At 31.4% G+C, this 15,547-nt stretch overlaps 1 protein-coding gene across 5 annotated transcripts in view; it reads left to right on the top strand.

The window, feature by feature from the left end:
* The window catches only part of ROBO2 (roundabout guidance receptor 2), a 562,940-nt gene that overhangs the window by 47,713 nt on the left and 499,680 nt on the right, over positions 1–15,547 (top strand). For all 5 annotated transcript variants that reach the window (XM_023528483.1, XM_023528481.1, XM_023528482.1 and 2 more), the window contains exon 2: positions 10,406–10,732. In XM_023528483.1, the coding sequence (XP_023384251.1) occupies positions 10,406–10,732 (327 nt within the window). The remainder of the gene's footprint in view (positions 1–10,405; positions 10,733–15,547) is intronic.

Raw genomic sequence — 15,547 nt, 5'->3', positions numbered from 1 at the left:
AAGTAAAGTCTGATTTGACTAGAGGTAAAATCAGCTGCTATGTGCATTATTTAGACACAATGAGGGTAATAAATTAGAATTAGGCCAGTTGTGCTTTTTAGGTAACATTTCAGCCATTACTCTCTTAAGAAACATTCTGGATTGTACTAACATTTTTATTTTTATTTTTTTGAAATCTTTAGTACACTATATAGTAAAAGAAGTTTGCAATTTTAACTAGGGTCATTGAATCTCAGTTTAACTTTATAATAAATTGTTTCAGGTTAGAGGAAAATATATGAAGAGTTCTAAGCAAATTTACCAGAAACTAAATATTTAGCAAAACTTAGCACACATGTAAAATACCAGTTCTGGTAGGAATGGTGATTTCTGACACTAAAACTGGAGTTACTAAGATGAATGCTATTACCATAGAATTTTCAGAATATATTTCTTAGGAAATAGAATAAAAGGGTAATATGTTGTCACTCCATTAGGAGTTTACATAAGTAGAAAGCCATTTTCTGGAAATCCGTTCATAGTCTCCATCAAATAAATGCCAGTGGTTTTTAGAAAATTAAATATTGGTAAACAATTTAATGAGTTTCAAGATTGTTTCATGGCATTATCTTTTGGAAAGCCAAATGCGATTTGAAGCCACATCAAAGTATTACAATTATGGCAATAAGAAGCTAAATTTCAAAGATATCTTTCTGGAATAGAGATTGCTTTTGTCATTCATCGTAAGGCAAATCTGCATAACCCATGAAAGCCTCTGATTTGGTGGCAAATCACTCTTTAAAGTATGCCTTCAACCATGGTAAGACGTAGCAAATTGATTTGACATAGTATTGGATGAATGTCTAGGTTAATACATTGGCTCCTCACTGAATTGTTAGAGAATGAATTTTCTAGAGTAGAAAATTAATGTGTTTTTTCTCAGGAGGAAATAACCCCTAAAAGTTTACTGGAAAGCTTTCAGAGTTGTGGTTTCAAACTTTCTCTTCAGTATTATATAAATATCCTCATGTGTCCACCCTTGGATTTGATTGCCTTTGACTACTTGTTCTAATTTACCTAAACTAGTCCTGTCTTCCCCCTGGATGCTGGTGCTGTCACCTGGGTTCATCTGCTCAGGTGAGGTCAGAGTCTCAGAGGATTGAAAATAAAATATTATATATATAAAATATATATATATATGTGTATATATATCTTATATATAAAATATAAATATACATATATAATATTATATGTATATATATTTTATATAAAATATTATATATAAAATATATATATATAAAATGTTATATATAAATATTCAGTGTATATATATATATATATATATATACTGAATAACATGGGATGGTAAAGGAAAAAAATGAGGGAAAATGTATTCCACCTTTAATATTTTCAGGAATTTCTATTAAGAGTACAGAGATAAAGTCCTGAAATTCAGTTGTGAAATCAGAGAAAAAGTTTTATCAATCTGTCATAGTTACTTTCTCCTGAAATAGTAACCTATTCACCCTGAAAAAGGAAGGGAAATTTAAATATCTTGACTAATGTTATATTTTAAATGATGGATAAAATAATTATTTTTAAAATGAGTATCCATATATTACCAGTTGATCTTTGGTTAAAGTGATTGAACTATGTATTTACTGGAGATGTGAATAAATTTCATAGAAATTTAAAGATAAATTTCAAGCATTACATGAGCTATTTTTTAAACAAAAGATTTAAATTGTTAACTTGGAAGATTCTCTAAGAAGGCATTTTGATAACTATTGCTTTGATAGTAGACACAAGAGCTATTGAGGGCAAATCTTCCTAATCTGTACTCTTATTAAAATATGAACATTAATCTAAAGCACATATCTTTAAAAAATTTGCTGTTAAATGAAATAAGTTAAAGACAAATACTGTATAATGTCATTTATATGCATAATATTAAATATATATATATAGTTTTGATTTTTGATTGGATGAAAGTGGTCAAAGGTACAAACTTCCAGTTATAAGATAAATAATTACTAGAGATGTAATGTCATAGCTAACAGTGCTGTATAATATATAGGTAAGTCGTTAAGAGAGTAAATTCTAAGAATTCGCATTACTCAAAGAAAACATTTTTTCTTTTTTTAAAATTGTATCTATGTGAGAAGAAGGTTGTTAATTGAACCTATTATGGTTATCATTTCACAATACATGTAAATCAAACCATCATGCTGTATGGCTTAAACTTATACAGTGACACATGTTAATTATTTTTTAAATAAAACTAGGGAAAGATTTGCTCTGGGGTGATAAATCTAAATTGCTACATATTATCTTCTCTTTTAAATATGTCCATTATGATGTGACATCCATAAAGAGTGTGATCATGTTATAGAACAATAAACTTGTAGCAATTCATTCTTCCAGTTTGGGGATGAAGAACTAGTACCAAAAGAAAGTAGAAAGTTTTGGGACTTGCTTAAGGTGGTATACCAAATCATACAATTGCCTAGAAAAAAAAAAAAAAAAAAGAGAGAGAAAGAAACAAAAAAACAACTGAAATCTAGTGCTTGGGACTTTCTATTTTAGACTTTCAAAATGTGGGAAGGGTAATAGAGAAAGAAAAGTCATCTTGAAAATAGCCTGGACTCACAGCTAAGGCAACTATAGTCTACTCTTAGTTTTGGGGATGGAAACTTCAGTTCTTCGGTTCTCTATATTTTTTTTCTTTTTTTCATTTATAAAATGGAGGTTTGGAACAAGAGGCTCTCTGGTAGCCCAGTCTTCTGCCTGTTGGACCCAGAAGACAGGGTAATAAAGATGCTACTAGATTCCATACTGTATAACTGAAGCTTTCAGAATCAAAGATGTCTGTTAAGTTTGATAAGAAACATCTTTTGTATTTGTCAATTCCCTTTTATTCCCTTGGCCCTTTAGTTTGTTTTATGACATTGAAAAGCCACGTGGAAATTTTGTAATAAATAAGTAGTATTTCTAGGCCTCAATTTTGGTGTTGTTTCAAATTTAAACTTATTTTTAAGATAGCACTACTGTGCTTCCATAGGAATGAGAATCTTATAAATTTACTTTGGCTATTGCCAAATGAGATAATCTCCTGAGAGAATTTCAATAAGGTTCATATGGATAAAATAGTCTTTTGTGTTTTCCAAACAATGACTTTCTCACCACATCCTATCACAACATTGGACATCTATAAAAAAAAGAAGTTATCTCATAGCCCTTTTCCATTCCCCCTCCCTCATAAGGAAAGTGCACTGCAATTTAGCCATCTTGAAGAATTCAAGGATGAAAAAGTTGTAGTGGTTGATTAACTCCTTTTTACTACAAAATATGTTAACTCACTAATCAACATACAAATTGTTTGTAGTGTCACTGAGAAATTTTTTCCCCATGGAGAAAATTTTGAATAGGACTTATTTAGGCAAAATAGAAAGCAGTTAATGACTCTAAAACTTAGAGCTTTTAAACTTAGAGCTTTAAGGAAAACATTTTGGAAAGTAAGTTTGTTATAGAAAGGAAAAAATGAAGAAACACTGAATGTTTATTACGTGTCCTGGAGATCTATATATATGATATATTTTCATCATTTTAACCAACTAGTGAGACATTGGTGTTCTGGTTTGTACCTGCTAAAAGTGAGACATAAATATTTTTGCTGATTAATATCCGTGTCCTTTATTCCTATATGCCCTTATTCTGACAGGTCATGCAGCCTTCATTTTTTCGTGTCGCACCATGTACTTCCTGGACTGGGCGAGCAATAACTTAGTAAGCTCTCTCTGGTTACATTCTGAATTAGACCTCTCGCAGAGTATCTTCCTGGCATAATTTTACTAGAATATATTTTTTGAAAATAAAATAAATATAGTTATTAAGAGCTAAGACACAATATTATATACATTTTTAAGGAAAAAAAAAACAGACACCGCCTAGATATTTCACTGGATGAAGTTGTGTTTTACTGTCTCAAATTTGCCAAGAATTTCTTCTGTCCCTAAAAAAAAATCAGAAATTTTGAAATGTGTTTCTTAATGCTAGTAGATATGGTTATCTAGTATGAGAATGAAAAGTAAAGCTTGGTTCAAGGAAATACTATATTCCTACTGAATAATGAGGCAGGAGCAGTTTACTCTGAAACACATGAAATGACATTAATAAGTTTTTCTATTATATTACATAATTGAAATCATTTCTTGAAAACAAAAGTTAAAGAGCTAATAAACTATTCAATTTGTTTTTTATTAAATATTTTACCAAAATTCATTACAAAATCATTGTTTAAGAGTCTCTGAGAAACAGAAATAATCCATTATGTAAATTTGGGTACTTAGAACATTATTCAAAGATGCATTTGCATCCAGCTGACTAATTTGATATTTCTGTGGAATGCTTACATTAGCCAGTTCTGAGTACATGACCCTGGCAAACATGCCCAAAATGCAGCTTATTAGACCTTTCCACTTGTAACTTCTGATGCAGCCTCACACTGTGGAGACCAAGAATCTGCATTTTTAAAGTAGTATTCCAAGTGATTCTGAGGCAGGTAGTCTGAGAATCACACACTTTTAAAAAACAAAGAAGGTGTTTTCTGGCTACATTACCATTAAAGGCATTGATGTGACTTATTTTATTGAAATTAACTTTCAATAAAATCAACTTTCAAAAAAGAAGAGAGTTTGCAACTAGCATAGTTTTAATGTGCATTTGTTACTCTTTCAGCCATTTTTTAAAAACTTGACACATTTTTAGATAAAAGGTCTTGAGTTCTATTTCTGCCTCAACCAGCTATTCAAGTATGAACAAGTCATGTGACTATATTATAGCTTACTTTCTGGTCAGTAAAAATAAACATTTAGATGTTCATCCTTAGAACTCTGTGCTAATTTACATTGACTTTATAATAGCTAAGGACAGTTGAATAAAACATTTTTAATTAAAACTTGACTATTCGATTGCCCAGTTTTTAAGATATAAAAAGACATCCACATTGGCTATCAAGATGCAAGAGAAGTTAGGATTGTGAATAGTTATTTCAGTACATTGCTTAACCTATCTGTTCATATAGGGATCCTGACTATTTTTCACACATGAAAATTATTAACATTGCTGTCAAAGTATTCTTTAAATCTGAAATCTGGAAAACACATTTTTGTGGCCCTATATAAGAGAAATATAAATTTAAAAACTGAAGTTATTAATGGAAAGTAATAAATAAGTACTATAGATCAAGACTGGCAAAACTTTTTCTGTGAAAGACCAGATAGCAGATATTTCAAACGTTTAAGGCCAAATAATGTCTTTCTCTTTCCTCTTCTAACATCTGTTTCTTCTTTTTACTCTTCAGCCTTCTCCTCCTCAGGCTTCTAACATTATAAAAATGTAAAAACATTCTTAGCTCAGGGCTATACAAAAACTAGTAACAGCAGTGCATGAAAACTGTAATGTGCATATGCTTCCCTTGGGGGAGCTTGTTAAAATGTCCATTCTGATTCTGCAGGTCTGGAGTGGAGCTCTGGATCCTTTATTTCGAATATGCCTTTGGGTATCAAAGCTCTTGAGGTCAAGCTGTTTCAGGCCACTTCCTGTGATGAACACCCCCCTCTACTGCTGGGATTTGAATTCCCAATGAGTTTAGCTTTCCTTTTTTTTGTTTTTTTTTACCAAATTATGGGAGTTTTGGTCAAATAATGTACAATACCTAGTATTTTAGTGGTCCTTCAAAATTTTAAAGGCCCAGACCTCTTTGGAAATTAGACAAAAGCTGTGCGGACCCCACCACTACTTCCTCCTGCCCACACATGAATACGCATTTTTGTATACTATTTCAATGAATATAAAGACTTATCCGTAATGACTACATTTACACTTTATGAAATTTAAACATGTGCTTGAAAAAACATATCAAAAAAAAAAAGAAAGAAAAGGCAACCCAAGGAATTTAGGCTTATCCTTCTTAAGAGTCACTGCAATAGTTATGTAAAGTCTGATTTTAAGGGAGCTCAGAATTAATCCCCTGACTTTTAATAGCATCTAAACATTTAGCTTATAGATTATAGCTATACTTTTTGCATATCTTCCTAACTATCATCTATCATCTAGCTGGTAAGACCTTTCAAGTTTAGTTTATGTTTTATTGCTATTGTTGGCCTGATGATTAAATTTAAAACCTAAAATTTTAAATGAAGGAAATAGCCTGTTAATGAGTGAACACAAAATGTTAACAGTTCCTTGTATTACATTTGTTCACAGTGCCTTTACTCATGACTTTTTAAAAACTTGTTTATTGATACATAATTTATATACCACACAATTCATTTATTTTTTAATTAAGTTTATTGAAGTAACATTGGTTAATACAATTATATAATTGTCATGTGTACATTATAATTTCACATCTGTATATTCTATTGTGTGGTTGCCACCCAAAGTCCAATTTCCTTCAGCTATCATATATTTGATCCCCTTTACCCACTTCACCCTCTCCCTATTCCCCTATATTTGACCCCCTTTACCTCGTATGCCTCTCTTCATTTCCCCCCACCTCTCAACCTTCTGGTAACCACTAGTCTATAGTCCACGTCCATGAGTCTCTGTTTGTTTGTCCTGTTCATTTGCTGCTTTTGGGTTTATATTCCACATATAAGTAACATCGTGTGATTTTCAATTTTTTCTGTCTGGCTTAGATGATTAGCTAAAAAAGCTGTAGTACATATATATAATGGAATATTACTTAGCCATAAGAAGAGATGAAATACTGCCATTTGCAACAACATGGATGGACCTTGTAACAATCATACTAAGTGAAATAATTTACTTATTTAAAGTGTACAATATGTAGTTTTTATTATTTTCATAGAGTTGTGCAACTATCACCATAATTTCAGAATATTTTTATTACCCTGAAAAGATTCCTCAGGCCCTCTTCTTCCCCCAATTGACATCATCCATCCTAGACAACCACAAATTACTTCCTATTCTAGGGATTATTCTTTTTCTGGAAATTTTATAAAAAATGAATCATATAATACATGGTCTTTTGTGACTAGCTTCTTTGACTTAACATAGTGTTTTCAAGTTTCATCCATGTTGTAGTGTTTATCAGCATTTCATTCCTAGTTATTGCTGAATAATATTAACATTATGTAGATATACATTTATCAATTTATCAGTTGATGGACAATTGTGTTATTTCCATTTATTTTTGGTATCATGAATAATGCTGCTATGAACATTACATTAAATTCATATACAAGTTTTTGTGTGGACACAAAATTTCATTCCTCTTGGATATATACCTAGCAACAGAATTGCTTAGTCATATATTAATTCCAAAACTTTTTGAGGAATTTCAGATTATTTTCCAAAGTGGCTGTACCAGTTTATATCCCGCCAGCAATGTATGAGGCTCTCAAATTTTCCACATCCCTGACAATACTTATTTTACATTTTTGTTTTGATTATTGCCATCTTGGTAGTTATGAAGTGTATCCCATTGTGATTTTGATTTGCATTTTCCATAATAGCTAATGATGTTGAACATCTCTTCATATGCTTACTGGCCATTCATCTAGCTTTTTTGGTTAAATGGCTATTTAAATCCTTTGCCTATTTTCAAATTTTGTTATTTGTATTTCTATTGAGTTATGAGTTATTCGTATAATTTAGATATAAGTCCCCTATCAGATCTATGACTTACAAATATCTTTTTCTGATTCTTTGGGTTGCCTTTTCATTTTTTTTCAATGTGTTTTTTTCAAGCACAAACATATTTAAATTTGATGAAGTGCAATATAGTTATTATTTTGTTTGTCACTTGTGCTTTTGGTGTCATACCAAGAAGAGTTTCCCTAACTCAAGGTCATGAAAATTTGCTCCTATAATTTCTTCTAATTCTTTGATAGTTTTATCTCTTACATTTAGATTGTAAATGCTCTTTTGAAGTTTTTATAATAGTGGGAGTAGTTACTAGAAGAATATCTAAATATGAGAACACTAGAATAGTTTATATACATATATATATATGTTATACTGATAAATGAGTAAAATTCTCTGAACTGAACTTGCTAGATTCTAAATCTTACTGCTAAATAGTTTAGATATTTTGTCTCTTTTTTCTCTATAAGTCTATTATTTAATAAGTATTAATATAGTTAAGGTCTTAATCAGGCTTTATCCAGACCAAGTGCTTAATAAGGAAGGGAAATATTCAATATACTAAATAGTACTCTTAAATATGGGTGATTGACTTGCTTAGTTTTAATAATAGAACAACTTTGACAGTAGGGAGAATGTAGATGCCTGCAAATTGGAGATTAAAGAACAAGGAGGACATCTAAACAAGATGATTGTAGTCTACCACATGCTTGCTACATGAAAAGTGACATATAACTCTTGATGCATTTCAGGATTAGATTTTATGGCTGTGTATCCAGATCTTTATATTGTGGGATATGTTACTAATTTTCTAACTGTGATTCGCCCTTTATATTTAAATACTTTGAGATTATTTTGTATTATTACTTTTAAAATAACTCACTTTTTATATTCTGTGAATTCCTCATTTGCTTTAGGGGCCCAGTAGTTAAAACATATAACTTTGTTTATTATTGTGAGGCATGATATAATCATCTATCCATATTTAAATGCTTTGGGTTTCTGTAGTTGTTGTTGCTGTCATTTTAAAATTCTGACCTGTGTGCTGTGAATTACTTTTTTGCTTGAGGTACGTAGCACTTGTGATGTTTAATTTCTTTCTCGGATCTGAGGAGATAACAAATGGTAATCGGCAACCTTTAAAAGCTAATTCTCTTCAGGAAAGAAAATTCAATACCAAATTAAATTACTTCTGTTAAATTAAAATATTCATTTAAAATATATATTGAAAGTAAACTGGAATAATATTGAGGAATAAATATTACTTATGCTTATGAAGCAGAAATGTGCTAATATTAGGTGAGTGTTTGGAAAATTTTAAGAGCGAACTTTTAAAAGCCCATATGTAGATTATCATTATGTTCTCAGATGTGATTGTTTCTCTCAGTATCTCCTTTTTTTATTTATAGCAACTGGTAGTATCTTTCCACAAAAATGGCCATTGATATTTATAAATTAAAATCAAAACAACCTTGCAAAACTCTATCTTAAAATACCAACAGGTCCTTTTCCTCTTATTTTTTATACCCCTTAGTTGCCTTACTTTCATTGTAGTCACAAGGAAGTCATTGGTACCTATCACTTTTCCTTACTATATGATGATATACCAAATTCTATCAAGTGTTGTGTTGTGATATGCTTCGTATCTTCCTTCATTTTTCTACTTCTACTTCATTTTCCAAGGTCATGTTCTGTTTATTATTCTCTGGGATATTTAAGTAATTCTCAACAATCTTTTTGCCTGTGTTGTTATGTATCTTTTACACTGCAGGCCAAAAGTGTCTTTCTAATACACAGGTGGTCAAGTCATTGCCCTCTCAAAATCTGTTAGTCATATAGACTAAAAGTCACAATCCTTAGAATAGTATTTAAAGCCTCTGTTCTCAGGCTCCAAGACTACCTTTTTACCCTCACCTGTCACATCAACTTCCTCCCTGATTATGAAATGTACTATGAGTGTACTCTCACCTCTCTGTTCTTTCGCTGGTATTGTTTCTTCAATTTGAATGCCTTTCTCCCTCTATTGACATATTTTATTCTTTATAACTCAATTTAAATGCCACTTTTTTCTTATTATGTTTTAGTTAGAGTTAACATTTTATTTCCCATTTTCTTCCTATGATGCATTACTTGGACCTTCATGCAACATTTATTTCATTTTAATGTAGTCATTTATACTTCAGTTCCTCAGTCACACATAACTGGACAAAGCCTGCTTTTAATACTTATTACCTCTACATTCCTGGGCAGCTGATGTAATTTCCTAAGTTTCTTCCTTATCTGTTCAATTGAATTAATATTTGTACCTAATAAGCAGATTTCTTTTTACGTGAAATCTGACAACACAATGCCAGCATTATAAGCAAAATCTATGTGTGTATTCTAGATACTTACCAACTTTATCCCCAGGTGTATAGTAAGCACTTTGAGGACAGGAATTAGCCTTACTCATTCCAACATACTTGCTTCAAAAGAAAATCTCATGTTCTCTTTTACTTTTATTTGTCATAATTCATGGGACACATTAAATCTAGCTCCTTAGAATTAACCTATTAATTTAGTGCAATATTATCTCATTTCATAAAGGAATTGGATGACTTATGAGATGCATAAAGACTAAAAAAGTGAAACAGAAATAAAATAATGGTGCTTTTTGAATAATTGAAGTTCAATTTCACCAATGTCAACTTAAGTGAAACAAAGCTATAGTTAAGAAAATACTAAAAACTTGTCTTCCTTCTGTCATGTTTTGTAGGATCTCGTCTTCGCCAGGAGGACTTTCCCCCGCGTATTGTGGAGCACCCTTCAGATGTCATTGTTTCTAAGGGAGAGCCCACCACTTTGAACTGTAAGGCAGAGGGCCGACCAACACCCACCATTGAGTGGTACAAAGATGGCGAGCGGGTGGAGACTGACAAGGATGATCCCCGGTCCCACAGGATGCTCCTGCCCAGCGGATCCTTATTTTTCTTGCGCATAGTACACGGGCGCAGAAGTAAACCTGATGAAGGAAGCTACGTTTGCGTTGCAAGGAACTATCTTGGTGAAGCAGTAAGTCGAAATGCATCTCTGGAAGTGGCATGTAAGTGAACATAATGAACTTCATGAATGGCAGGCACATTTACTTTGGTTTATTTCTAGTAAGCTGTGATTTTTTTTCCACTGAGAGTTAATACCTAAAAAATAAAACAGTCAGCATACTCTGCATAATTTTACTTTGTCTTTTCCAAAGAAAGCTGGTCAAAATAAGGTCAAACCAGGATGTTGCAATAAATTTATTTATATTAAAGCAATATAGCCGTTGCTATTATATTAAAGCAAGGTGGCGATGATGCTGATCATATTTAAAATTTGAATTATAAGTGAGAGATATAATCAAGTATTAAAGTTGATGATGTTAAAATGAAAAGTTTGTGTTACATGGCATCAAACACCAAGTGTAAATTCAATATTGTATTGATTTGTGTTACCTATTTATATAACACACATATATCTTTTATTAGGCAATTTAAAAAAAAGAATATACTCTCTTATTAAATTAATTTTGTACTTTTAGATTGAATTTAGGAATTATTGCCTTAGGCATGCTAGGAAGAATGGCAACTATATATATTATATATATTAATATATATATATATATTATTATTAAAATCATTAGAGAAGAGATCTAGTTTTTGTAGGAACAAAATGTTCATACCTAAGAGAGTCTTATCAGTCTTAATAATCGGCAATAGCTAAAGATGTGCCCTGACTTTAACATTTTAAAACATATATATGTATGTATGTATAAAGATAGCCCAAATAGCACTAAAGATATCAATGCTTCACAGCTATTTGAACATTGATTCCATTACTTCATGGATTGTTTTCTAAAACAAATTAAAAATATATGGTAGACTTTTTTCTGGTTTATAAGCGAGGATTTGGTGACCACACATTTTTGATATTATCTATTTTGAGAAAAAATTTTATCTAGAATTAATTGTGAATAAGATGCCAACATTTGGACCTTAAAAAAGTTTTCAACTTTTTGGTTGTACCAGTAAGTCTTCACAGATAAAAGAGTTGAGGAATTTTAGTAGGCATGAGTCTTACTTATATGTCTGAGAAGGAAGTACTAAATAATAACTCATGGTCTCCTGTCTATAATTAAAATTGATACTTATAATCACATGCGACAAGTTGTGTACAAAACTTGTGTATTTGTGTATTGAAATTCTCAGTGATACATCATTACCTTTAATTATTATCTTTACACATGAAAACATCTTTTAGTAAACAACATCATACTATATTTTATATTCAACTATCCCAGTGAAAGCTTTTGTTCTAAGGTGTCCAGTCTTTTGACTAATAGTTTGTACTGGGAAACCTGAAACCCATTAATGCTTGAAATGTGTAAACCCAATAGGAATGGATTAGAAGCATCCTAAAACCCATATCTGTTTTGTGAAGGACCTCAAAATATGGGCATTAGAATCTTAGCTACTGATGCCATTTTACTGGACACCAGGTAATTTCATTTTTATAACTTACTTTGAAAAACAGTTAAGTTAAATGTAGTTTAGTGAGATTTGAAGTATATACAAAAAAACTCAAAAATACAAATATTCCTAACTGCTCCATTTTTATATTACACTGTCTTATTTATGGAACTTTTCAAACATATTGAAATATTTCAATGTTAAATTCCATTGATCTTTTTTCATATCAGATCTCTTTACAGTAAATATAACAGACATTATTCTCCCCTTTTATAGATAAAATGAAACCCATAATTGTTAAGTGACCAAGAAAATAACTTAATGGGTAGGTAATTCAAGATCAGATCCTGATTCTAACTTTCAGTTTTAAAAAAATGTGCCAGTTTGGGAAAAACACTAAAACACTGGCATATTTTACATAAATAAAAATTCAGAATTTTTAATTTTTAATTTTTAATTTTTTCTCTTATCTACTTAGCAGCAAATAACTATTTTTAGTCCTTAATTAGTTTTTTTCAATGTTAAAGTTTATTTAAATTGGCCAGTCATTTTATTGTTAGACCGATATACACACATGCACCTTGTACTTTTATTTAATCTAAAAGATTGCTTTCATTACTAATTGAATCATTAGTAATGAATCAAACTATTTTTAGAGGAATATTTTAAACCATGACTTTTTTTCCTATAATGTAACAGTAGCTTTTTAAATTTTTATATCAATGAGCTTTGAGAAATGCTAAAAATAATTCTGACCTAGAATGGAAAACAAGGAGTCTTATAAATTGAATTTATCCAATGAATAAAAGTTTTTCTTCTAATGCCATGTCAACAGTTCATGCCATTTGAGGCCACACAAAATCAAATGATATTCATTTACATGCAGTGCCTCTTTTTCTCATTAGCTCATCAGTCTTCTATCTTCCCTAATGTGTTTCATGAAAAGTTTTAAAACATTGTGATTTTTCAATGCTATTAGTAACCAACAAGTGTTCTTATAAAATAGTAGAGAAACAGCTGCAGATTATATAAATGTTTGACCTTTATATTTTAGAACACTCAACATAAATGCTCAATAGATTATGGCACATCTATTTATCTATTAAAGAAAAGAATGGAAGCTTAAAAACATTGTATTTGGAGAACTGCAGGTATCTAGATATGAGGTTGTATTTGGAGAACTGCAGGTATCTAGATATGAGGTTGGTAGTTTGAAAGGTGAGCACGTGCTGCATCATAAAATCTAGACTTTTTTTATGTAAAAGGAGAGTCTTTGAGAGAGAATTGAAGATTGGATTAAAGGAATAATGATTGAAATCAGAGGAATTAAGAAGCTGCCAGATAACTCAGAAAAGAGTATGTGTTAGATTTTAAACTGAAAATAACAGTAAAGATTGAAAGAAGGAACTAGTTTTAATCATATTCAGAAATTTTAAATCATATCACTTAACGTCAATTTGGGGGATAGAGGGTGATATATATATATATATGGCAGATGCAGGAGAAATAACTGTAGTGGGAACTGAAGACTAAAGTCAGCTTTGGCTGTATTGTTTGCCATACCAGTGATATATCAAGGTGAAAATATTTTCTGTTCTATATTTTAAAACATTTCTAGAATTGAGAAGATAGGTCTTTCTCAGATAGAGTTTGAAGCCATGGAAGTAAATAGAGGTAGATTCGATTGGCCAGGCAGGTAATATGTGCAATTTTGTTGATAACCATCTGTCTTGACTAATGTTATAGAAGCCCACCTGTTCTTTACCATACTGCATTTGTTTTCTTCTTTGTTTTTCTTTAATATATACTTGTTTTATATAAGGGAACAATATAGTGGAGGAAAAAAATATTCAGGACCAATCATTGCAATGAAGATTTTAATGACTTACTTCATATTTGCTTGTATTCTCTCTTGGGGAATCTAGAAAGTACGTTTCAATTTACTGAACTCAAGAAATGTCTTTAGATGAAAAAAAACAAAAAACAAACCAAAAAATGTTTTTAGACAGAAAGGCAGAATCCACAGCAAGGCAGCTGGCACTGAAGAAGTTAATACAAAGTTTTCAGATGAGACCACCAAGAGAGTCTAGGCATGGCTGACAGAGGTAGGATTTCAGTTTGAACACCAATGCTCCCTGTGTTTGGCACAGAAGGAGCACAGGGGTCCTCACACAGATTGTCCCTGCCCATGATGCAGCCTGAGTCAGTGACAGCCCCTAGAGATAGCAGCTGTAGCCCCAGGTGGTAAATATATGACAGCAGCTTGATCTATCGATCAGGGTAAGAGGGGGTTCTGGCCTAAATGAAAATTCATGAAAAATTGATGAAGTCCCCAGATTATTTTTTCCGTTTTCTTTTCTCAGCATTACTCCAGTGCAGAGAGAGATTAAGGTGCTGAATGCTTTAGTGGCAAAGAGGTTGTGGTTCAAAGTTCAGGGGTCACATAGAGACCTATCTTTTTCTTTCTTTCTTTTCTTTGCTTTCCTTACTTCTAAAGCAAAACACAAGAACTTTTCAAATTAGCTGTCATTTACCTTTGCTTTGATAAAAATAAAATAATTTGGCTACATGTCTAAAAGTTGACTTTTGATGCAATTACACGAGAGAACTGATATGATTCATGATTTAACTGGGAACTTGAAATAGATTGAATTCCATGACTGCAGGGTGATTTCTTTTTTCCCCTTTTTTCTTTCCTTGTTTCCCGCCCCCCGCCCCCCACCCCCAATGTATCAAGATTCATGCTGCAAGAAAGTCATTTAGAGTAGGAAAAGGTCTTGCATTATTTATAGGCCACAGATTGCTAGAATAGCAAAGCTATGGAACACTTTACAAACATAATTATTCTGTTTGCTTTAAATCCAAAACTAAATTGATGTTTTATCTATACAAGGAAGAGAGGTTACAGAAGTAGAGTGACTTTAGTAGCAGAGGTCACAGGTAACATTAAAAATGAACTCAAGATAAATTGTTTCTTTGATATCGCAAGTTAATATGCATTTTTTTCTTTTTAAAAAATTCAGTTTGGCTGTGAATGAGTGTTATGCAAGAAATATCTTTATGAAATACCTTTATGCTTCATAAAAAGACAAGATAAATTAAATTGAAAAAAAAGGCTGAGCCATGGAGAGCTTTTCAAAATTGCTTTCTTGAGCTATAATTTACATACTATATATAGTTGACCCATTTAAACTGTATAGTTCAATGTTTTTCAGTATATTCACAGGGTTATTCAACCAAACCTACAATCTAATTTAGAACATTCCTCTACACCTAAAGAAAACCCTACATCTATTAGCAGTCATTTCCATTCTCCTGGAAACTGCCCCAACCCTAGACAAACACTAATCTATTTTCTGTCTCTATATATTTGCCTATTTTAGACTTTCATATAAAAAAAATCATAGTATGTA

The sequence above is a fragment of the Pteropus vampyrus genome, unplaced genomic scaffold (assembly GCF_000151845.1).
Source record: "Pteropus vampyrus isolate Shadow unplaced genomic scaffold, Pvam_2.0 Scaffold26, whole genome shotgun sequence".
Classification (NCBI taxonomy): Eukaryota; Metazoa; Chordata; class Mammalia; order Chiroptera; family Pteropodidae; genus Pteropus; species Pteropus vampyrus.
The sequence above is the reverse complement of the archived record's forward strand: the minus strand, read 5'-3'. Positions and strand labels throughout refer to the sequence as shown.